The sequence below is a fragment of the Chlorocebus sabaeus genome, chromosome 3, assembly GCF_047675955.1.
Source record: "Chlorocebus sabaeus isolate Y175 chromosome 3, mChlSab1.0.hap1, whole genome shotgun sequence".
In the NCBI taxonomy this organism is placed as follows: domain Eukaryota; kingdom Metazoa; phylum Chordata; class Mammalia; order Primates; family Cercopithecidae; genus Chlorocebus; species Chlorocebus sabaeus.
The window spans coordinates 80,393,905-80,416,165 of NC_132906.1; the positions used below are offsets into that span (position 1 = coordinate 80,393,905).

At 47.8% G+C, this 22,261-nt stretch overlaps 1 protein-coding gene across 3 annotated transcripts in view; it reads left to right on the plus strand.

Annotated features, from left to right (window-relative positions):
- The window catches only part of FARP1 (FERM, ARH/RhoGEF and pleckstrin domain protein 1), a 295,496-nt gene that overhangs the window by 262,620 nt on the left and 10,615 nt on the right, over nucleotides 1-22,261 (plus strand). For all 3 annotated transcript variants that reach the window (XM_038007719.2, XM_007960723.3, XM_073014449.1), the window contains 7 exons: nucleotides 1,289-1,378; nucleotides 2,467-2,600; nucleotides 7,350-7,428; nucleotides 13,918-14,155; nucleotides 18,541-18,671; nucleotides 21,756-21,824; nucleotides 22,051-22,140. In XM_038007719.2, coding sequence (XP_037863647.2) covers nucleotides 1,289-1,378; nucleotides 2,467-2,600; nucleotides 7,350-7,428; nucleotides 13,918-14,155; nucleotides 18,541-18,671; nucleotides 21,756-21,824; nucleotides 22,051-22,140 — 831 coding nt within the window. The remainder of the gene's footprint in view (nucleotides 1-1,288; nucleotides 1,379-2,466; nucleotides 2,601-7,349; nucleotides 7,429-13,917; nucleotides 14,156-18,540; nucleotides 18,672-21,755; nucleotides 21,825-22,050; nucleotides 22,141-22,261) is intronic.

Here is a 22,261-nt window from a genome sequence, read left to right on the forward strand (position 1 = left end):
CAGAATCATCCGGTATTTGCCATTTTGTGACGCTTATTTCACTTAGCATTCTGTCTTCATGGCTCATCCGTATGTAGCACGGGCCAGAACTGCCTGCCATTTGACGGCTGAGTGATGTCCCGCTGCGTGTATAAACCACACTTTGTTATCCATTCCTCTGTGAATGGACAGTCATGCGGTTCCCACCTTTTGGCTGCTGTGAACATGAGTGTCCAGGTATTTGTTTGAGTCTCTGCTTTGAAGTCTGTTGTGTGTACACCCAGCAGTGGAGTCAGGTGGACTCCTATGAGAAGAGGGCAAAATGGTGGACAACAGGCGACCTCCTTGCACTTACTGTTTAAAGAGAAAGCAAGGCTGGATGGCCGGCCTGCTCCACAGTGGGGCTGGCTGCCCACCTGACTGACAGCCGCCAAGGGAGTTCAGGCCGATGATGCCACCAGCTGATCTCACCCCGTCCCTTTAGACCCAGCTACCATGTGTTCCCACAATGTAACTTCCATGTCATGAACACCAACTCCGCCAGCGGTCATAGGACGAGACAGTTCCTTTTTTATGTATTTCCTTTGCCTAATTTGAGTCCTTTTGCTGATGGTAATTTTTACTGGGAAGGAAACCTTCCTAGACTATATTCTCATCATGGAAATCCATTATCTTAGCCTAGCTCCTCCTCACATGAAAAGAAGAGTAATTCTTATTTATTTTCTTAACACGAAAAGGAGAATACATTCTTATTTATTCTTTTTTTTTTTATTTTTTTATTTTTTTTTTGAGACGGAGTCTCGCTCTGTCGCCCAGGCTGGAGTGCAGTGGCGCAATCTCGGCTCACTGCAAGCTCCGCCTCCCGGGTTCACGCCATTCTCCTACCTCAGCCTCCCGAGTAGCTGGGACTACAGGCGCCCGCCACTGTGCCCGGCTAATTTTTTTCTATTTTTTAGTAGAGACGGGGTTTCACCATGGTCTCGATCTCCTGACCTTGTGATCCGCCCGCCTCGGCCTCCCAAAGTGCTGAGATTACAGGCGTGAGCCACCGCGCCCGGCCATTCTTATTTATTCTCTTAACACAAAAAGGAGAATACATTCTTATTTATTCTCTTAACACGAAAAGGAGAATACATTCTTATTTATTCTCTTAACACAAAAAGGAGAATAACTAAGAATTTTATTTCTCATTGATGCCAGCTAACAAAAGATCCCAAGTTAGTAATATTATCACTTTAATGAGGATATTCTCCGAGATGTATACTCAAAAATGATTGTTGTGCCTTGTTTCTTTGGCTGGGTTTTGCAGAGATTCCCAACTGATAAAGCATACTTCATAGCTAAGGAAGTGTCTACCACCGAGCGAACGTATCTGAAGGATCTCGAAGTTATCACTTCGGTATGTGTGGTATTTCCCCAAAAGCATTCAATTACATGATTTATCTCAGTTAATACTCAGCTATACAGGGGAGGCTGGAGCTAATGAAATGTTGGATTCCCTGACTTCAGTTGAAAGGATTGTGGTTCTAGGGTATAGAAATTAAATGCTAATAGTATATTTAATTGGGAATATATGCTATAACGTTTTTAATAATGATGATTTTCAAGTGCAAAAGAAGGAAGTTCCTGAGGTGGAGAAAATTAAAATTAAACGTTTTACTGTCTGTGCGCACCAGCCCAGAACATTTCATGTTTTGCCCATTGCCAAGTATAACTGCTGATTTTTGCTCACGGGACACCTTGGAGGTGAACAGGAGATTCATTTTATCTTTGATAATAAATTAAGCCTTGTCAGCAAATTCTGCCAGAAGACTGCCTTTTATTATTTCAATCAGTCCTGCTCAGTCTTGAAAACAAATTCAGAGTGCTGCAGATGTCTTCCTGACCCCTGGATTCCAGGAAAGGATTAGCCAATTGGGAGGGAAATTGGGGTCTGTGAGTTTCTGTTCCTCTGGGCTGTGGACTGCATTAGGCCCTGGACAGGTACTTACTAAGCATCGTGCACCCAGCTCACCTCAGCGACAGGAGCGACTTAGTGTGAAGGCCGTGGCTTCATTCCCAGGTTTGGCCACCTTCATGCCCAGTGTTTTAACAAAGGAACAGAAGTTAATGGAAGGAATGGAAGTTCTTAAAGGAATGAAGCACAGAATACTCAGTGGCCATAAATTAGTGGTTATCCAGTAAATTGGCCAGAATGGAGGTTTTGATTCGAGTAGTTCCCCATTTAAGAGATTTCTCCTGGCTTAAACAGTCAATGGGTAGCAAACTTCAGAGAGCAGTAATATCCAGATGGTTGCTTCTTAGCCCATCTAAGGAAAGAAGGGGGAAGCAGTAAGGCCTGGGCAGCCCCGTGTTCCTGAAATGCCAAGAACCTTGCAGGAAGCCCTGGCTCCTGCCAGTGCGTTTGGCTGCGTGTGACTTCTGGAGAACTGCAGACACTCGCCATTGATCTTTCCACCTGTAAGTGCATCGTCTTCTTATTTCCAGTGGTTTCAGAGCACGGTGAGCAAGGAGGACGCCATGCCAGAAACACTGAAAAGTCTCATATTCCCGAATTTTGAACCTTTGCACAAATTTCATACCAATTTTCTCAAGGAAGTTGAGCAACGACTTGCCCTGTGGTGAGTACATTTCTACTTCCCAGTTACATTTCTCCCTCCCTCTTTCTCGTGTTATTTTTATGTTGTTGTCCCTGGTAAGCAGCAGGCAGGAACAAAGATGAAAGGCAGGAAACTGGCTTAAAACAAACCAGCCTTCAAATGATTTTCAGTGAAATCCGACATGCACTTAGATCTCACTTACAGTTTCTTTCCTTTGGTTTGCAGTTCTTCAGGATGGATTTTTTACCTCTCTTACGATGATTATACGATTATCACAAAATGAAGACAGTAGTTACTTCTGGAGGGGAAATAGGGTTTATAAAGAGTAGGGGCTTAGGAAGGCTTTGAGGGGTGCCAGTAATATTTTACTGGTGCTTGCTTTAAGTCAGTTATGAAGTACATATATGCCTTGTGCAGTTTTCTGTATTCTACTCCACTGTCTAAAACATGCTTTGAAAAACGGATCTATGTAGGATGTGTATGCGCACACACACACACTTTTACCTTACCTTGAATTATAAGGATCTGTTTTAATACATGAAATGCCATTTGAACGGAGACATCCAATGAATAATTAAAATAATAGAAATGACCTAAGTGTCCATCAATAGCAGATTGGTTAAAAATAATCTTAAGCCTGTCCATTAAATACCAGATGAAACATTCATGTGAGAGAAGAGGGAGGTACAAAAAACAGCAAAAGGTTTGTGGACTGTCACATGCAGAATCTGCTGCACTTTTACCTAAAATAGACGGTTTTGTAGACAATTGCTATGGCAGTTTTTGAAAGACAATTATATGGAGAGAGACACATGGGGAGTTGATTGTCTACTAAACATGCATTTGAAAAATGCCAGGAGAAAATAGCAAAAGGTTTTTGGCAGAAATAGAACCCATTATGGGCTGTATCCTCACTACCAGTGAGAATTTGGTTTGGAGTGGCCTCAGGGGCCCTCCATGACCATAGGGCCTGAAGGAGCCCTATGTGAGGTTGTCCTGCCTCAGGTGATCCCAGACTGCGGCATTCGAGTGTCAGTTGAATAGCTAAGCAGAGCTGCTTTCTGTGTCGTGAAGCCAATATGCTGGGGCAGCGGGAGCTCTCTGATCCCCCTAAGTGATGTCCGGCTTTGTACATTTTTTATACCTGGAGGATAGTTCATGTGCAGTTCTCCTTCCCTTGAGAGAAGGAGGTGGCAGGTGTTACTGAGAGACCCCAGTGGGGAGAGCACAGCCAGAAATGGAGAAATAATAGGTACAAAGTCAGCCTTGCTGGAAATGGGAAAAATTGAAAATGCCACGTTATCTAGAGTCTTGGTATTATGAATATAAGAGAAATGTCACTTTTCAAAATTAAAAATAAAAATTTGGCCGGGCACAGTGGCTCATGCCTGTAAATCCCAGCACTTTGGGAGGCCGAGGTAGGAGGATCACTTGAGGCCAGGAGTTCAAGAGCAGCCTGGGCAACATAGCAAGACCCTGTTTCAACAAAAAAATACTTAATTAACCAGGCGTAGTGATGCAAACCTGTGGTCCCAGCTACTGGAGAGACTGAGGCAGGAGAATCACTTCAGCCCAGAAGTTCAAGGCTGCAGTGAGCTGTGACTGCACCACTGCACTCCTGCTTGGGTGACAGAGCAAGGCCCTGTCTCTAAAATAAAAATAAAAATTCTACCAAATGTAACTTTACCTTCCCAAGCTTGACCTAGAACCTTTCACGTGTGCTCTGCCTCGTGTCTCATCATTCATACAAAGTTGAATGATGCTCTCATAATGGGGTCAAAGACCTTACAACTGTGGAGAACCCATGTGGCAGTTTGTTCTCTGGCCAGCGAGACATGTGTTAATACTGTCTTAGGCAAATCTTCCTGGAGGCTCACGGCATCTCGAGCTGATGTCACTATAGCAGTCTCAGTGCATGTGGCAGTTGATTTAATAAGGTTGGAGAGGCCACACATAGGAAATGTCATCAGTTTGCAGTACCCTAAAAGCCCATCACGGCAGCTTCAGCTGGCTTCCCCATCGGAGGATGCCACCAGAGAGAAATGTAGAGAGCTGTCTAATACGACTCATTTTCAGAATAAATGCCATATGCATGCATGGATCTTCCATGACCATGAGTCGTTGCCTTATCGGTGAAAGAGTATTGAGTTGCTTAAAAAGCAGTTGATATAATTTGATTCCCAGAGGGTTTTCAGTAAAGTATCTTTCTAAGATCCATAATTTAACCCGTGTTTTACAGAAAGACACCAGAAGCATGTAAAGTTCTCAAAGCTAGAGAGAAAGTGGATAGTCAACAAGCAGCTCCATCAGTGGGACCTGCAGTAGCCTTTCAACAATAGACCCAAACCCAAATACACAACACTGGTCAGGGATCATTGGAAAGGGCTGCAGTGAAGTTCAGCTAATCAATTACTCAAGAACATGATGAGGAGGACCTGGCGTGGCAGGAGTTCCAAGGGAAAAAGGCTGAGTGTGAATGAGTTTAGTATGAGCCATAGACCAACACAGAGAGAAACCAGTGTCTCTCTAGATCTGCACCTCTCAACACTGGCTCCCAACTCTCCTCTAAAGCATCATGAGCCCCAGGGCGTGGGCTCCCTCTGAGAGGGCGTGTTTTCCGGAAAGCAGAAAAGTAGAAGACTCCTAGCACACAGGGCAGGAACGAAGACCCAGGAAGGAGCTGGGGAGCCTGGGGGTGCTCTCTTTTCTTTCATTTTAGAGAAGCTTTATTATCTAAAAGGTTTGGGTGCCCTCAGTCTCCCCTGTGATGTCATTTGCTCTATATGCTTAGTTGGAACCAGTGGAATAAAGAATGCTGTTGATTGCCTGGAATGTGAAGCCAGGAACAACCTGTTTCTACACACGATGACTTTTCTACTTTCTGGATTTGCTTAATTAAGCGTGTGCATCCTCCTTGCCCTCTTCTGTTCATCAGAAGATCCTTGATGAATCAAAGACTGAGTCAACAGGAAGGCTCTGAGTGTCCCAGTGGAAGCCTTTTCTCACGTTGCCAGAAGGTTCTTAGCTACCACATCTGTGGGGTGTGTATTAGTCAGGGTTCTCCAGAGGGACACAACTAATAGGATAGATGTATCTATAAAGGGCAGTTTATGAAGGAGTATTGACTCACACGTTCACAAGGTGAGGTCCCACCATAGGCCGTCTGCAGGCTGAGGAGCAAGGAAGCCAGTCCAAGTCCCAAAGCTGAAGTACTTGGAGTCTGATGTTCGAGGGCAGGAAGCATCCAGCATGGGAGAAAGATGGAGGCTGGGAGGCTGGGCCCGTCTAGTCTTTCCACATTCTTCTGCCTACTTTTAGTCTGGCCACGCTGGTACCTGATCAGGTTGTGCCCACCCAGATTGAGGGTGGGTCAGCCTTTCCCACTCCACTGACTCAAATGTTAATCTCCTTTGGCAACACCCTCAAAGGCACACCCAGGATCAATACTTTACATCCTTCAATCCAATCAAGTTGACACTCAATATTAACCAGCATAAGGTGTATGTAGATCCTGGGTCCCTCCTGACCTCAGTTGCCAGCTATTTTTTCCACTTTGAGGATCTCTCACTTCCTATTAGAAGCCTAGTGCTAGGTTTTTTGTTGTTGTTTTTAATTCATTCCTTTCATGTAAGTTGGCTTCTGGTTTTCCTGGACAGTTGGTTTAAAGATAATTGCCAGGTTGATTGTTGAAAACCATGTTTTAATTGTCTCTGGGAAATTCCTTTCTCACTGATGGGAAAGTCTGCAGCTATGCACTGGCATAACGGTTAGGTGTGTGGCCTGGGAAACTAGTGCTAGCTCCTGTGTGAGTTCACACCTCGTGATGACAGATATCAGACAAGTTCATGGTTGCTTTATGCTTCTGTCTCCTTCACTGTAAAATGACGGATAGTGGTACCTGCCGCAGAGGGTTTCCATGAGGACTAAAAGGGCTCATGCCTGTAATGAACTCTGCACGGTGTCCGGTGCATGGACAGTACTTAATAAATACTCGCTACCATCCATGTTTTTATATTTCTCTCTGCGTTGATCAGTGAGCCATTGGAAAGGTATACGTGTACCCCAAACCTCACTGAAAGTGCCCACAGCTTTGCTGTCTAGCACCCAACGTGTCTGGGGGGCCATGGCCCTCCCCTCCATGCCTGTCTGTTCCTGGGCCACCCACCCTACCCTATTCTATGGCATTTGCGTCACTCCCACCTTCAGGTACCATCTCCTGTCCCTTCTCAATTATGCATTTCTCTTCCCAAGGGCTATGGACAGCTATTGGTCTGCTTCAGGCAAGCACTCTTAGAAGCAGAAACCTTGCTTTGGGGCTGAGTCTTGCTTCCTGCAGGTGTCTAGCAGTACCCATCTCTAGGATAGAATCTGTTTACAAGCCACTTACTGCAAATGATCTCTGTGCTGACCTAATGATGCTAAAATCACCCAAGTGTTGATGGAAAAAAAATAATATAAAATCAAACTCCAGTGTGCAGATGGGTAGAGTAAAATAATTAAACCAAATTAAAAGGATCGGAAATTGGTTCTCTCTTGTCTCTTTCAAAGCATAAGTGGAATTGTTTGCAGGATGAGTGGGGTAATTTCTAAGTCTCCCTCCAACGATAACATTCCGTGACTCCATAAGAAGTTCAGGAGAGGTCCAGGAGATGTCCGGGGAGGGTGATTGGAAAGAAAGCGGTAGGCTGATATTTGTAACCCAGGGCTGGCCTCTTCTGGTCATGTCACTACTAACGCTTTGCATTTCCAACCCTTTGCTTTTGCTCTCAGGGAAGGCCGCTCAAATGCCCAAATCAGAGATTACCAAAGAATCGGTGATGTCATGCTGAAGAACATTCAGGGCATAAAGGTGAGCTGGTTGAGATTTGGGTGGAGCAAGTTCACCGAGGAAAATCGAGCAGGGCTGCTGTGGGTGTAGGCCATAGGCCATTTCCATCAGCGTGCATCTCCTGATTTGACTGTCTACACCAAGCTTGTCCAACCCACCACCGACCAGCCACGTATAGCCCAGGACGGCTTTGAATGTGGCCCAACACAAATTCATAAACTTTCTTAAAACATTATGAGATTTTTTTTTTTTTTTTTGGTGATTTTTGGGTTTTTTTGTTCTGTTTTGTTTTGTTTAGCTCATCAGCTATCGTTAGTGTTAGTGTATTTTATGTGTGACCTAAGACAGTTACTCTTCTTCCAATGTGGTCCCGGGAAGCCAAAAGATCGGACACCCCGGTCTAATCTAAGGCACAGCAAGAAGATGGCTGTTCGGCAAACCCTTCTCCAGCCTTTCTAGATACTTTTATTTCAAAGCAGGAATGAAAATCCAATCACTTTAGTGAAAGCATCTTTAGTAGGTGTTTTGTTTGGAAAGTTTTGCGTTGTACCCAAAACAACAAGTGTTTTCTGGGAATGAATGATTCAAAACCTCAAAAAAAAAAAAAAAAAAAAAAAAGCCATAGACAAACATTGTCTGAACATTTCATTTTCAGCCAGTTGTTTTGGTTTCTTCTAATAACCATGACACAAATGTTAGATTCAGAGCTATGTAGGTGTTTTCGTAAATTCTATGACTTTAAATCAGTGTACGAGGCAAATATGGTTTTTTTTTTTTTTTTTTTTGGTTGGTTGGTTGGTTTTGTTGTTGTTGTTTTTGAGACGGAGTTTCACTCTTGTCGCCCAGGCTGGAGTGCAATGGCGCAATCTCGGCTCACTGCAGCCTCCGCCTCCCAGGTTCAAGTGATTCTCCTGCCTCAGCTTCCCAAGTAGCTGGGACTACAGGTGCGTGCCACCACACCCAGCTAATTTTTGTGTTTTTAGTAGAGACGGAGTTTCTTCATGTTAGCCAGGCTGGTCTCAAACTCCTGACCTCGGGTGATCCACCTACCTCGGCCTCCCAAAGTGCTGGGATTATAGGCATGAGCCATCACGCCTGGTCGCAAATATGTTTTTAATCATCCAGCAATATCTACAATGAATGACATAAAAGTGAAAGTATATCCAAAGAAGTCAATAAACATTAAACTAATACTCTACCATATTCAAAAAATCTGCCCCATCTCTTATATCAGAAATTTTCCTTTTTGTTTTCATTTGACTCCATTAACAATTCTTTTAACATACAATGTTTTAATCCACACAGCATGTCTTTTGAATACACCTGTACTCACATTTTAAAGCAATCTTCCTGAATCTCAACTGCCCAGAGTCTGTATGACAACCTTAAAAACTAACAACTGCCCCGAGAAGCTAGCAACCCCCTAAAGAAGGTGCTCATACTGCCCCCATTTTAGTCCATCCACCCACCCGTCCATCCACCCAGTGCTAACTGAGCACCTACTATACACAGGACACTCATAGAATGAAATTACCGTTAGGGTTTGTCTTAACTCCCATGAACCTAGCTAAGTGGGTTGGCGTTTAGTTTTTCCCATTAAAATAATATATCTCAGCCAGGTGTGGTGGCTCATGCCTGTGATCCTAGCAATTTGGGAGGCTAAGGTGGGAGGATTGCTTGGGCCCACAAGTTTGAGATCAGCCTAGACAACATGCCAAGACTTTGTCTCTACGAAAAATAAAACACATTAGCCAGGAGTGATGGTAAGTGCCTGTAGTTCCAGCTACTCAGGGGGCTGAGGGGAGAGGATCACTTGAGCCCAGCAGGTTGAGGCTGCAGTGAGGCATGATGGCACCACCGCACTCGAGCCTGGGCAACAGAGCAAGACCCCATCTCAAAAATAAACAATAAATAAACAAAGATGAATCTCATGAGAGAGAGACAAGGGGAGGAGGGTCGGGGGGTGGCACAGAAAAGATAGGATCAAATGCCACTCAAGAGATTTCCTGTCAATCTCTTTCTCTTAACAAAGACCACAATAACACTGACTGAATCCTGAGGTATTGTTTGTTTTTTCACTGTGTTCAAACAGCAACCCTTTGCAATTTGGGGCAATACCAGAGAGAGGCCGTGGGAGTGATCAGGGTTGCAGAATCCTCTGCGAAAAAAAAAAGCAAGAATTCCCTAAGATGTTCCACAGCCACAGTATTTTGAATGGCATGAGCTACGGCTGAGGCACGACATTCAGACAGAAGGATCACAGACATCTTTCCCACTTTCCATGGGAGTTTCTGAAGTTAATGTATTTTATCTTTCAAAGCAATTTTAGCTTTACAGAAAACTTGAGCAGAAAGTACAGAGTTCTCCTATTCTTCGCTCCACCCCCAAACACACAGTTTCCCCAGCTATTAGCCTTTTGCATTGGCTTGGTGCACTTGTGGAAACTGATGAACCAATATTGACAAGGTTGACCATTAGGGCTCTCTCAGTGGTGTACATTCTGTGGGTGTTGACAAATATATAATGACAGGGATCCACAGAACAGTTTCTCTGCCCTAAAACTCCTCTGGGCTCCACTTATTCATCCCCCTTAGATGGCCTCCAAATCCCTGGCAACCACTGATCTTTTACCATCTCCATAGTTTTGCCTTCCAGATGTCACATAGCTGGGATCAGACAGGATGTAGTCACTGCAGACCAGCTTCATTCGCTTCTCAGAAACGTCCTTTTTCCTCTCTTATGTAACATGACGCTGTTTCTGTTGTTCTCTTCCATCTTTTCCCTCTTTTCACATGCTCTGTACTTTTTCTCACGCTGTTCTGGTTTCTCAGCTTTTCTCCCCGTGCTCCTCAATCTGAGATCACAGCTCCCCAGGGGGGCGCCCTCTTCAAGGAGGCTTGGACTCTGGTGTGGGCCTTTGGGGACAGCAGCAGAGAGCTGTCAGGCTCTTCCCTACCTGTGGGGATAGTCCACAGTGTGGTGCTGTTCAGCAGGTGTCCTTCGTGGCTTCTCCGGGTTGTATGCCAACTCCCACCGCTGCTTTCCCGCAGAGGCTGACATCCCACCTTCCCCTCCCCTAACCCCGCGCAGAAGACCACCTAAACATACACCTGATTTCCGCTCCTGACATTATTTCTCCTCGGTCTGGGGAGCTGGCATTTCTGCATTCAGCCGGCTTCCTCTGCTGTGCTGGCATCTCAGGAGTGTGCTGATGCCACGAGCGCTTATAGCATGGAGCTCTGTGCAAGCAAAATAAAAATAGATGGAGAGGCTGTGAGAGCCACTGGCAGCCTTTTTGAGAAGTTAGTTGTGGTTTTTTTTAAATTGCTGTTTTTATTGTTTTAAAGAATTTCTATAAAGCATGGAGGGGCACGGCCGAAGTTTCCAGAAATGTGAGAAGCCCAGGCCAGCGCTGTTGTCCAAATGCTTAGAGTGTTCTCGAGCCTGTGGTGTCTTTCCCACTCCACTCCCACCCCCGACCTGTGCACTCACCTGCTGTCATCAGTCTCAGCCTGATGGGCTCTTCCCAGCCTCTGCACACAGGAGTGAGGTCACAAAACCAAGGGAGGGTAGTCCAGGGTCTTTAACCACCTCCAGAGAATCAGAGACACCCAAATCAGGATCTCCAGCCCACGCTGTGAACGTCCACCTGCACACATCCATCCAGACACACAAAAGCACTTGGAAATCAATGCAAAGAAAGGGCCTTTCATCCTGACCTTTACCTGCTTTGCAAGTGGGGACCTTCATTCCTTCCTATATCGCCTGTCGCTCCACGCTTCTACCACCTGTACCTCCTTCTCACACTTCTACCACTTCGCTCCTCCTGGCTCTCTGTTTTCTTCCTGCTAGGCGACCGGGCCAGCTTCCCAATGAGTCACGTCCCACCAACCCAGCCTCCCAACCCACTACTTATATGATGGCTGGAGTCGCTGTTTATACAACACAAAACTGACTGTGCAAAGCCCCCCTTGGCTCTCTGTGGTTTGGAGAATGCAGTCCAAACTCTAAACCTAATGAAGAAAGCCTCTACTCTAGTCCTAGGCCATCTTTCCAGACCCTGCTCCCAACCTTCACCTTCTACTCTGCCTTCCGGCCACCGCCAACTCATGTGTTCTCCCAAGACCCCTGCCTTGGCCTGGGTGTGTGCGTTGCTTCGTTTGCTCTTTAGTATGTACAGGGAAGACCTTTGGACACCCACTGCATATGGCAGGCCCCAAGGATGTGACAACTTGCCAGGATGTTACAACATGATGATGCCCTCTCTCAAAATCAAATAGGGGACCACAGGTGTGATAGCATTGCACAGAGTGACACACACATGCACGCACATGCATACACACCCACAAGAGCGTGTATAACTGGTGCCATCTGAATAAGCTCTGTGGGCGGTACCAATGTCAATTTCCTGGTGTTGATATTGTACTCTAGTTTTGCAGGATGTCACCATTGAGGGAGGCTGAGTGAGGGGTGCACAGTCCCTCCCTGTATATTTCTTTGCAACTTCCTATGAATGTCTATGTCAAAATAGAAAGTCATGAAATCATCCCAGCAGGGAGGCTGTGTGATAAAGGCTGATGTGGACAGACACAGCAGTGAGTGCAGGAGGATGCAGGAGGACAGAGCAGGGCAGGCCCTGGAGTAACCCCGAGGGATGGGGGGTCCTCAGCAGCGGGCACTGTGGGCAGAGGCTCTGGGTGCCAGAGCATGGTAAATTTGAGTGCAAGGTGGTCAGTGGGTGGCTCGGGGTGAGTGGCAAGCATCAGTGCCAGAGAGGTCAGAGGGATCCTGGCCTAAGAGGAGCCTGTTGAGTGGCATTGCAGAAAGTTCATTCAGGGGGCTCAACTCACAGTGAAGTGGAAGGGGCTGGAGACCACGCAGCAGTGGACGATGCCAGACCGGAATGAGAACACTGACCATGGGAAAGAAGACAAGAGCAGGTCCCACATTTTCTGGAGGACAAATTGATAGGACTTGGGGATGGGTTCAGACAAGGAAAGAATGTGGAGTATACCCCAGGTTTTAATGTCCTGAGTACCTGGCTGGTGGTGGTACCCATTCTGAAGGTAGAGAATAAACATGGGGGCCCCAGGTGAGGCAGGAGGAAGTGGGTGTCTGGACAGCCTATGTTTCCAGCTCTTTCCGGGGCATGGGTGTGGAGAAGCCACTGAGGTTGGGCCATAGCCTGGATGAGAAATCTGGGTCTGGTGCTGCGTTTTCCTCTCTGACTTGGGCTACTCGCCTGTGCCAGATACTACCATAGGCTTTTCTATAAAAATAAGTCAATTACAAAAACTTCCATCATTTTGTGCCTTTTATATCTATAGACAGACATGTATACAAATATACATCCACATACATGATAGAAAAATCTAGATTTTGGGCCGGGCGTGGTGCCTCATGCCTGTACTCCCAGCACTTTGGGAGGCCAAGGTGGGAGGATCACTTGAGGCCAGGAGTTTGAGACCACCAGCCTGGGCAACATAGTGAGACCCTCTCTAAATAAATAAATAAATAAATAAATAAATAAATATATATATATATATATATATTTTTTTTTTTTAATTAGCTGGGCATCGTGGCTCAAGCCTATATAGTCCCAGCCGCCCGAGGCTGAGGCAAGAGGATCCTTTGAGCCCAGGAGTTTGAGGCTGCAGTGAACTGAGATTGTGCCACTGCACTCCAGCTTGGGCAACAGAGCAAGACCCTGTCACAAAAAATAAAAATTTAGATTTGGGAGTTACCAGCACATAGAGAGCAAGCCCACTCTAGGAGGTGATCTTCATGTGAGACTTGAAGAAAGCAACCTCGGCTTTTGTGTCCCGTGGTGTCCCCTGTCCCCTGCTCTCCCCCTATCTGCCTGGCAGTGTCCTTGCCTTGGAATTCCTCCCTCCCACCCAGGTGAATTCATTCCTCCTTTAATGCTCTGTCATCCAAACGCTTACCCTGTCTCCATCCCCACCATGACTCCGGGAGAGTGAGGGCGCATCAGAGATTTCTGACTCGCATCCATCTCCCTGACCTAGCAGAGGAGGGCCTCACATAGCTGCTTAGTTACTGTCTGAGCAAATGGGGCGAGGGAAGCAGGAATGTGGTTTTAAAACTATGTAATGCTTATTGATGGACCCCGGGTGGTTATCTGATGACATTTAGAAGAAAACCACAGCCCCCCCTTAAGGAGCTCCTGTTCATATATTTCTCCCCAGTTTTTCCAGGCTCAATTTTAAAGGAACATTTATACCTCTGATGTTATATCTACAGCTCATATATTTTATGATCCATGTGTATTTTAAACTGCTCAGTACCTTAATAGGCCTTTTTATTTCATCCTGAGAACTTAAGTGAAATACCAAAGAGTGAACTATGAACAATGTGAAATTTAAGGGAATTAAACAAATCGATGAAATAAAGAGAGCGCAGCTGCGCTTCATTTTCCCAAGTGAAACTGGGCGGAACACAGGTGTGTCCCGGTCAGCTGAACAGGACCCTCCTCCTCTGTTGCCCCCCAAGCACCTGGCGGCTCACCTGTGGAAGCACAGCGAGGCCTTGGAGGCCCTGGAGAACGGGATCAAGAGCTCCCGGCGGCTGGAGAACTTCTGCAGGGACTTCGAGCTGCAGAAAGTGTGTTACCTACCGCTCAACACCTTCCTCCTGCGGCCGCTGCACCGGCTCATGCACTACAAGCAGGTCCTGGAGCGGCTGTGCAAACACCACCCGCCGAGCCACGCCGACTTCAGGGACTGCCGAGGTGAGTGCCGGGAGCCTGTGCCACCAGGTGCCCATGGCACGGTTCAGACCGGGTGCTCCCAGACTGAGCCCAGCCAGGGAGAGGCTTCCCAGGGAGAGAGACCAGCTGATGCTGGGTCCCAGGTTTTCATCAGGGCAGGCGCTGCTTTTTATTCCTGATCTGGTGTTTGGTTACATCTTGATTTTTTTCTTTTCTTTTCTTTTCTTTTTGAGATGGAGTCTCGTTCTGTTGCCCAGGCTGGAGTGCAATGGCGTAGTCTCGGCTCACTGCAACCTCCACCTCCCGGGTTCAAGCGATTCTCCTGCCTCAGCCTCTGGAGCAGCTAAGATGACAGGTGCACGCTGCCACGCCTGGCTAATTTTTGTACTTTTAGTAGAGACGGGGTTTCACCATATTGGTCAGGCTGGTCTCGAACTCCTGACCTCATGATCCACCCACCTTGACCTCCCAGAGTGCTGGGATTACAGGCGTGAGCCACCACGCCCAGCCACACCTTGACAGTAAAGAAGGTGCTAATGATCATCGTGACCCCTTTCGTCCTTTCCCTCTTGTGTGCATTTTCTTCTTCCGTCCCCGGGTGGTTTTGTGCAAAGATCCCTAGAGAACTCCGCTTACAGTTAGCCCTTACCCAGGAAGCTTGCTTCTAGCCACATGGTTGAAACTCATCCCTCTACCATGGCCACAGAACATAGCTTGTCACAAATCCTGTTGCTCATTGCTGCCGGGCGTTTGTAATGTGCCTGACGCCATAAGAAGCACCTCTCCTGTATTAACTCTTCCCAAGCCTCAGGCACAGGTGAGTTCGTCTTACCTACAGGGACTACCGAGACTAGAGAGGTTAAGGAACCTGCCCAGAGTCACCCAGCTGGGAGGGAAATAATTTGGAACCTATACCTAGAACCCATGGTCACCACCGTCCTGCCCTTCTATCTCATGGACAGTCCTACCCGCTCACACTTGCTCAGCCCCAGGCCAGGTACCGTGTACTTGATACTGTGCCAATGCTCACACCGTTACTCCTTTAATGACCCCTTTAGATCAATTGCATTATCCCATTTTACAAATAGGGACGCTGAGACTCAGGGGAAGGGACTTGCAGGGTCACTCAGAGGTCAGAGCCCCATTCCAGACCCTGCTTTTCCCACGGGGCCACGCTTGCTCTTCTGAACGGAAGTCGTTCTGTCTGGTGTCACGTGTGGTCTGTGAGTGTTTGCACTTCCTGACCTGGCCTTTGAGCGTGTGGAGTTGGCCCTGCGTAGGTGGCTGTCGCACAGGTGGCCCGAATCTGCACACCCACTAGGAGGGCAAGGCCCTTATCTCTTGCCTGAAATGTCAAACACCTCCAATTCTTTGCCCAAACGTGTCATCTTTTTTAAAAATCCATATTCTTATATCTTTGCTTAAAACCTGGGTGACAGCTGACTGCCTCAGGCTAAAATTGAAAGTCTTCGTGACCTGGCCTGGCCAGCTCTCACACCCCAGCTGTATTTGGTTAATACACTTTTGTAAGGGACGTGTATTAACCAAACATCATATGTTCTCATAAATGGGAGCTAAGCTATGAGAATGCAAAGCCATAGGAATGATACAGTGGACTTTGGGGACTTGTGGGGAAAGGGTGGGAAGGGGGTGAGGGATAAACCTGTACTGGGCGTGTGAGGGAGAAGGGACAGTGTGGCCCCTGACGTCACAGGACTTGCTGGAGGGTCTGCAGGCAGGTACCTGGGCAGTGGCGACCCTGCACTAGGGCCGTGAGAGACAAGTGGACGGTGCAGTTGGAGCCGGGGCACTGGGGGGTGTTGGGGGAATCTCAAAGGGAAATGGTGTCCAAGTTCAGAGCTAAAATGTAAATAGGAGTTTTCCTGGGTGAAGGGAGGGTGTGGAGAATAGAGTTAGAAACACCACCAGCTCAGGTTCAGAGGGGACAGAGACTGGAACATTGTCAAAAGCGTGCAGGGCACAGGGAGAGCCACAAAGTGAGGCTGCGACAGAAAGCAGGAGCCACGTCCCACTGCACCCCATGGACCCTGCAAAGCCGTAACCTAATAGCAGAAGCTGAACAGGAAGCGTTTTAAGGAGGGAAACAGTGATATCAGGCTTGTTCTAGAAAAATCATTGTTAATATCTAGAATATATGGCGGACTCCTACAAATTAGTTGTTAAAAAAGGCAACCCAATATGTAGACGACTTGACAAAGTAATTAACACAGTGACAGTTCACAGAAGGGGAACACAAGTGCCTCCTGACGTGGTTTGTGGTTGACCATCTGTCTTTAAAACAAACCATGCTGGCCAAGGGTGGTGGCTCACACCTGTAATCCCAGCACTTTGGGAGGCCAAGACGGGAGGATCATTGGAGGCTGGGAATTCAAGAGCAGCCTGGGCAACATAGTGAGAGCCTGTCTCTACAAAAAATTTTAAAATTACGAGCATGCACCTATAGTCCCAGCTACTCAGGAGGCTGAGGTGGGAGGATCGCTTGAGCCCAGGAGTTGGAGGCTGCAGTGAGCTATGATCACACCACAGCCCAGGCGACAGACCTAGACCCAGTCTCTAAAAACAAAAACCATGCTGCCTCTTGCCTCCACACCTTGGCGCATTCCGTTCCTTCTGCTTAGAGTCCTGGCCACCACCTCCTTGGCCTTTCCTGGCCAGCTCTCTCTTGTCCTTTAAGCCTCAGCTTGTGCCTGGCACCTGATGTTAAGCTGACCTCCTGTCCGCCTTGTCCTGTCACACTGGCATTGCCTGTGTGTTGGCCGAGCCCGGAGGAAAGGACCTAGGGCCTCTCTTGGCTCTGAGGACTCCTCAGATCTAGCGCCCATGGGGGTGAGAGCAGTGTGTGTGGTTTTGCAGGCACTGTCCTTGGTGGACTGATCCAGTTTCATTCTGCTATTTCTCTAAACAGTACCCAGTGGAGATAGGCTATCCTTGAGGATTGAGGAAGAAAGTACTAGCTAGCTTAAAGCATGAGGTGGCAGCACTGTAGGAGCCTAGATTTCCAGAGCTGGAGGGATACTGAGTGCCAAGGGCTATTCCCAGCACGCCCCTGCCCATGAGCACTGGGGGCCAGGGGGCCATCATTCCATCATTTTCCTCTAAGAACCCCGTCACTCCCCCCGAGCCCTGCCACTGAGCACTGGGTGCCAAGTAAATGTTTATTGGACCAAACTGGGTGGTAATACCTGAAGATCTAGCGAGGCCTGGGATTTATCACTATGGCTGAGACTGCATCCTCTGATGAGCCTGGGAGAATTTAACTTGCATCCTTGGGGGAAAAAACAAGAAAACTAAATGCTTCCCTTCCAATACAGAAATGCTAGGGGAAGCGGTCAAAGAGGTATTTAGTGTTCTGAAGCCTGAAGTTCAGTCAACAAGTATTTCTCGCTTTTCTTGACCAAACTACCCAAGCTTGTCAGCCACTGGGGACTTGCATGCCACCCAAGCTTGTATTAATCAGGCACTAGCTCCTTTTAAATACAGGATGCCCACCAGTATAGGGGAGCTATGCCTCTATTGAAAAATAAAGGCCTGTTGTGGTGGCTCATGCCTGTAATTGCAGCACTTTGGGAGGCCAAGGCGTGTCGATCACCTGAGGTCAGGAGTTCGAGACCAACCTAACCAACATGGTGAAACATTTTCTCTACTAAAAATACAAAATTAGACAGGCGTGGTGGCACGCACCTGTAATCCCAGCTACTTGGGAGGCTGAGGCAGGACAATCACTTGAACCTGGGAGGCAGAGTGTGCAGTGAGCCGAGATTGTGCCATTGTACTCCAGCCTGGGCAACAAGAGCAAAACTCTGTCTCAAACAAATAATAATAAAAAAAATTTAAATTCTGCAGCAATTCTTCGCAACCATCTTGACAAACAGTGTAATTTCCACACAAGGCAGACCTGGGGTGTGGTGGAATGTTAGTTACCTGGAGTGATACTGACACTTCACAATATCAATTACACCTCCTCTCAAAGAGATGCCGACTTTACTCCAGATTTTTCTATGGCCTCTTTGTGCTCACTGTGCCTTGTTCTTTCCGAGTAACAGGAGGGAAAAGAAAAGTCTACCCAGGGACAAAATTCAAGGCAGTCTTCTTCCCCCGTGTCTTTCCCCTCTAAGCCAACAAGTGCGTCTCATTGAAGGACAGCTGTACGCCACGTAGCCATGCACGGGTCACTTACCGTTTCAAGATGCTAAAGGGAAGCAAATTCAGAAAATGCACTATCAATTTTTGTTATAGAGAAATAACACTGTTTTTGCTCAAATGATAACCTTTGAATACTATGGAAGGACCGGAGTGATTTCCCCGCAGCGCTGAGCTGACAGCTACTCGGGGAAGACCCTTGCCTGCCTCTCCCACTGCAGACTGTGTGTCTCTTTCCTTCACAGCCGCTTTGGCAGAGATCACGGAGATGGTGGCACAGCTCCACGGTACGATGATCAAGATGGAGAATTTCCAGAAGCTGCACGAACTCAAGAAAGATTTGATTGGCATTGACAATCTTGTGGTCCCAGGAAGGGTAAGCAGCAGCAGTGGCCTCACAATGCACTGCAGGGGGGGAGCAGAAAGGAGGCATCGGAGGGACATACATTTGAACCTGTTGACTAGAGACACTTGCAAGGCAAAATGTCCTCTTTCCATCCACCTGGGAGACAACTGGAAAAACACGACAGTGTCGTCAGTTCGGAATCATGACGTTCGGAGGAGATAAAGCAATCCTCTGACCTCATATTCTGTTTTTCTCTTTACAGGGTGATTCGCTTCTTTACCTTTTCCCCTACCGTATCCCACAGAAGATTTCAGATTGCTTATTTCATTTTTTAAAAATGTGCATAAATGAAAATGGAAAATTTTAAAAAAAGAATTAGGTAAATAGTAATAAAGCCGGAAAGTCAGTGCATTAAATCATGCTAGGAATTCCCATGCAGGTATGAAGAGTTTTTTTAAAATTCAATCTTCTATATCTAATTTAATTTCAGTTCAAAATTAAAATACCACATCTTAGCTGGAAAGCAAGTCCAGGAGAGATGCAAGTTCACTGACACTGTCGCCTTCCCCTCCCCAGCCCCTGCCTGAGATGCAGGTCTCCCCACCGAACACGGCTTCCTACACACACTCCTTCTAGGCCAGTGACAATGTGGAGGACAGGGACAAAACCTGCCTTCTCCACTTCCCTTCCTAGGAAGCCATCATCACTCAGGAATCAAACATATTATTCGGTTGCTACATCTCATCAAATCTCTCTCTGGGATCTTTACCCTGTGGCACTCCCATTTCAAACCCTACATCACCCAGGTCAAGAGACAACTCACTGTAGCTGCTTTGATCTGCCGCGGGCCTGCCTGATCCTGCAGGCCAGGATCCAGGATCTCAGGGACTTTTAGTCTTTTCCGACAGGCAGCTGCCCTGGAAACTTGATATCTGTAACTCAGGGCAGGGGAGGGAAGCTCTCCGTGTGCTGGAGCATTTCTGTCGGGAAGCCTCATCACAAAACTGCCCAGTAGCCATGTTGTGAGAGATGGTCAGAAGAGCGGCGCGGTTAAGCACGGGCAGAAATTAGAGCTGGGATTGCCTCAGCTCTGCTAGTGAGAAGATCCTGCCGGGCCTTGGCACTTAATGACCTTCTTTACCCATCCACACAGAACCCTCAGAAAAGCCCTGCGGAATCAATGTAGTTTTCTCTCAGCTTTGAAAGGTATAAAATACTTAGCATATCATGCTACATGGTGAAGAGACCATTGATAAAGAATTCCTTGTTTTGAGGAAATACTTTCCACTGCAGTGGAAAGAGCCTTGGATTGGAGGAGGTGGCCCTGGGTTCAAAGTCTTGCTCTACTGGAACCCGGGGTGGCAGGGGACCATGTAACATGGAGACCATAGCCTCTCCTCCATAGGTCATTAAGATCAAATGAGATGTGCTATGTGAAAATGACATGATACATATTAATTATCTTCCTTTTCCCCACCTACATTTAATTGAAGAGATGAAATGTACACGTAGTATAGTGGCATTAATTACATTCCACAGCACAATGGAAAGCATTTTGCTCTGTCACACACTGACTGACCAGGTGATCGTGAGCAAGTTTCTTAATCATTTGCCCCTCAGTCTCCTTATCTGAAACATGGGAATAATGATATTGAAGGTGCAGGCTCACGTCTGGAGCTCCTGTAATCACTCAGTGTTGCAGGTGATCAGTGACTCTCTGAGGCTGGCAGTGCAGGCGGTAAGAATCATTTACTAAGACGGTTATAGATAAAGGCAGGCTTATTAGAGAAGTAGGAAAATACATTGCCAGAAAGCAACAACGAGAGGAAGTGACTGCAAGCAGACAAAGGCTTGCTGGGGACTCATCAGGTGGTGTCTGTGCTGTGTGCCAACAAGGGCTTTGTGCAGTATGATAACGCCACGGCTGCCGCGAACTCACTTGCATTTTTCTATCAGCCAAGGGTCTGGTGATAGCTGGGCGCAGGAGGATGGTGAATTATCTGTGCAGGAGGGCTGTGTCCTGGACCATGAAGAAAGGCAGACCTGTATAGCTTCTCTGCTTTGTCTTTTTGCTTTCCCTCGATCCCACCAGCCTGGCTCCTTTTCCCTTATTAGGACTCCATACTTAGGACATGCCAGGCGCATCCCATGTGCTCCAGAGAGGAGGCCATTGTATTAGTAAAGGTGAAGACGGAATTGGGGTGTTCCTTCCTAAGCTCAGATGATCCCCCGATTCTTTCACTCATCAGGCTGCCTCCCATCCACTCATTGTTTCAAGTCAACCCAGAGCAGAATGGGAGGGTGGGATCGGAGACCCCTGAGGGAGCACGTTCTGGAAGTAGACGGTGGTGATGGTGGGGCTACCTTGTGAATGCGCGAAGGCCACGCATGCTCAGTGTTTCGCGGATTCCACCACAATTGAAAAATGATCATTTGTTTGTTTTTCAAGTGCTTGCGCCCCTGCAATCCATGCCCTCAAGAGTGTACAGCCCCGGGGGGGATGTCACTCGGGATGCAGAGGTGCTTTGGACACATCTGCCTCTCACTCCTTTATCCTCAATGCAGTTCCTGCTCATTGAGAAGCAGGGTTTTAAATCATGGAGAAGCTTCCTCCAGCCACAGTGCTCCCATGTGGCCTCTCCGTCCTCAGGGGTCCCTTGCTGCCACTTTTTATAGCCGCCTTCTTCTTTGAGAACTGCTTGGGGTCCTTCTAATCTCCCTCACCGTGGGGAGCCCTGGGGACCCTGGGGTTACGCATATGGTCCTCAGGCCCTGGCACTCTTGAACCCGACCGTCAGTATCCTTTGTTGGGGCAGCTGCTGGTGGTACCCGCCCTGTACCTTCCTGGGAAGGAGACGGGTGATCCCTAGAGAGGGTTTAGCACAGCACCTGGGGCAGAGCAAGCGTGCAGTGAATCGCAGCTCAGTGCCGTCACTTCCACCATGCAGGGGACCTAGGTGGGAGGAAGCCAGCAGGTTTGCACGCTCGCAGTCCGTCCTCGGGGACTGCACACTCACAGCCCTCAGGGGCTATAAAGTCAACCCTCAGGGTCTGCACACCAGCCCTTGGGGTCTGCATGCTCGCGGCCAGCCCTCCGGTCTGTCTCCCCTGCAGGAGTTCATCCGCCTGGGCAGCCTCAGCAAGCTCTCGGGGAAGGGGCTCCAGCAGCGCATGTTCTTCCTGGTGAGTGGAGAGAGAGGTTCGTCCTCACAAGGATCGTGTCACCTGGGCAAGCAAGGCCCCCGAGGGGGGGACCTGGGGTGTAGGAGGAGCAGCCAGAGGTGCCCAGGCCCGAGTTGTTGAGGACAGTGAAGGCACAGTTGAGGACAGTTGATGAGGACGGTGAAGGCTGGAGGGAGGCCTGCTGTCCACACGTGGTCTCACCTCCACACACTTCTGGTTCCTCTAGTTCAACGACGTCCTGCTGTACACGAGCCGGGGGCTGACGGCCTCCAATCAGTTTAAAGTCCACGGGCAGCTCCCGCTCTATGGCATGACGGTGAGTATGGCGCAGGCTTGAGGCCAGGGCCTGTCCTCAGGGGCCACGGGCACTGCTGACCCGGCGATGAGGAGGGGAAGGGAGAGACTGGATAGGAAGGAGAGGGCGGCCAGTGTCACCT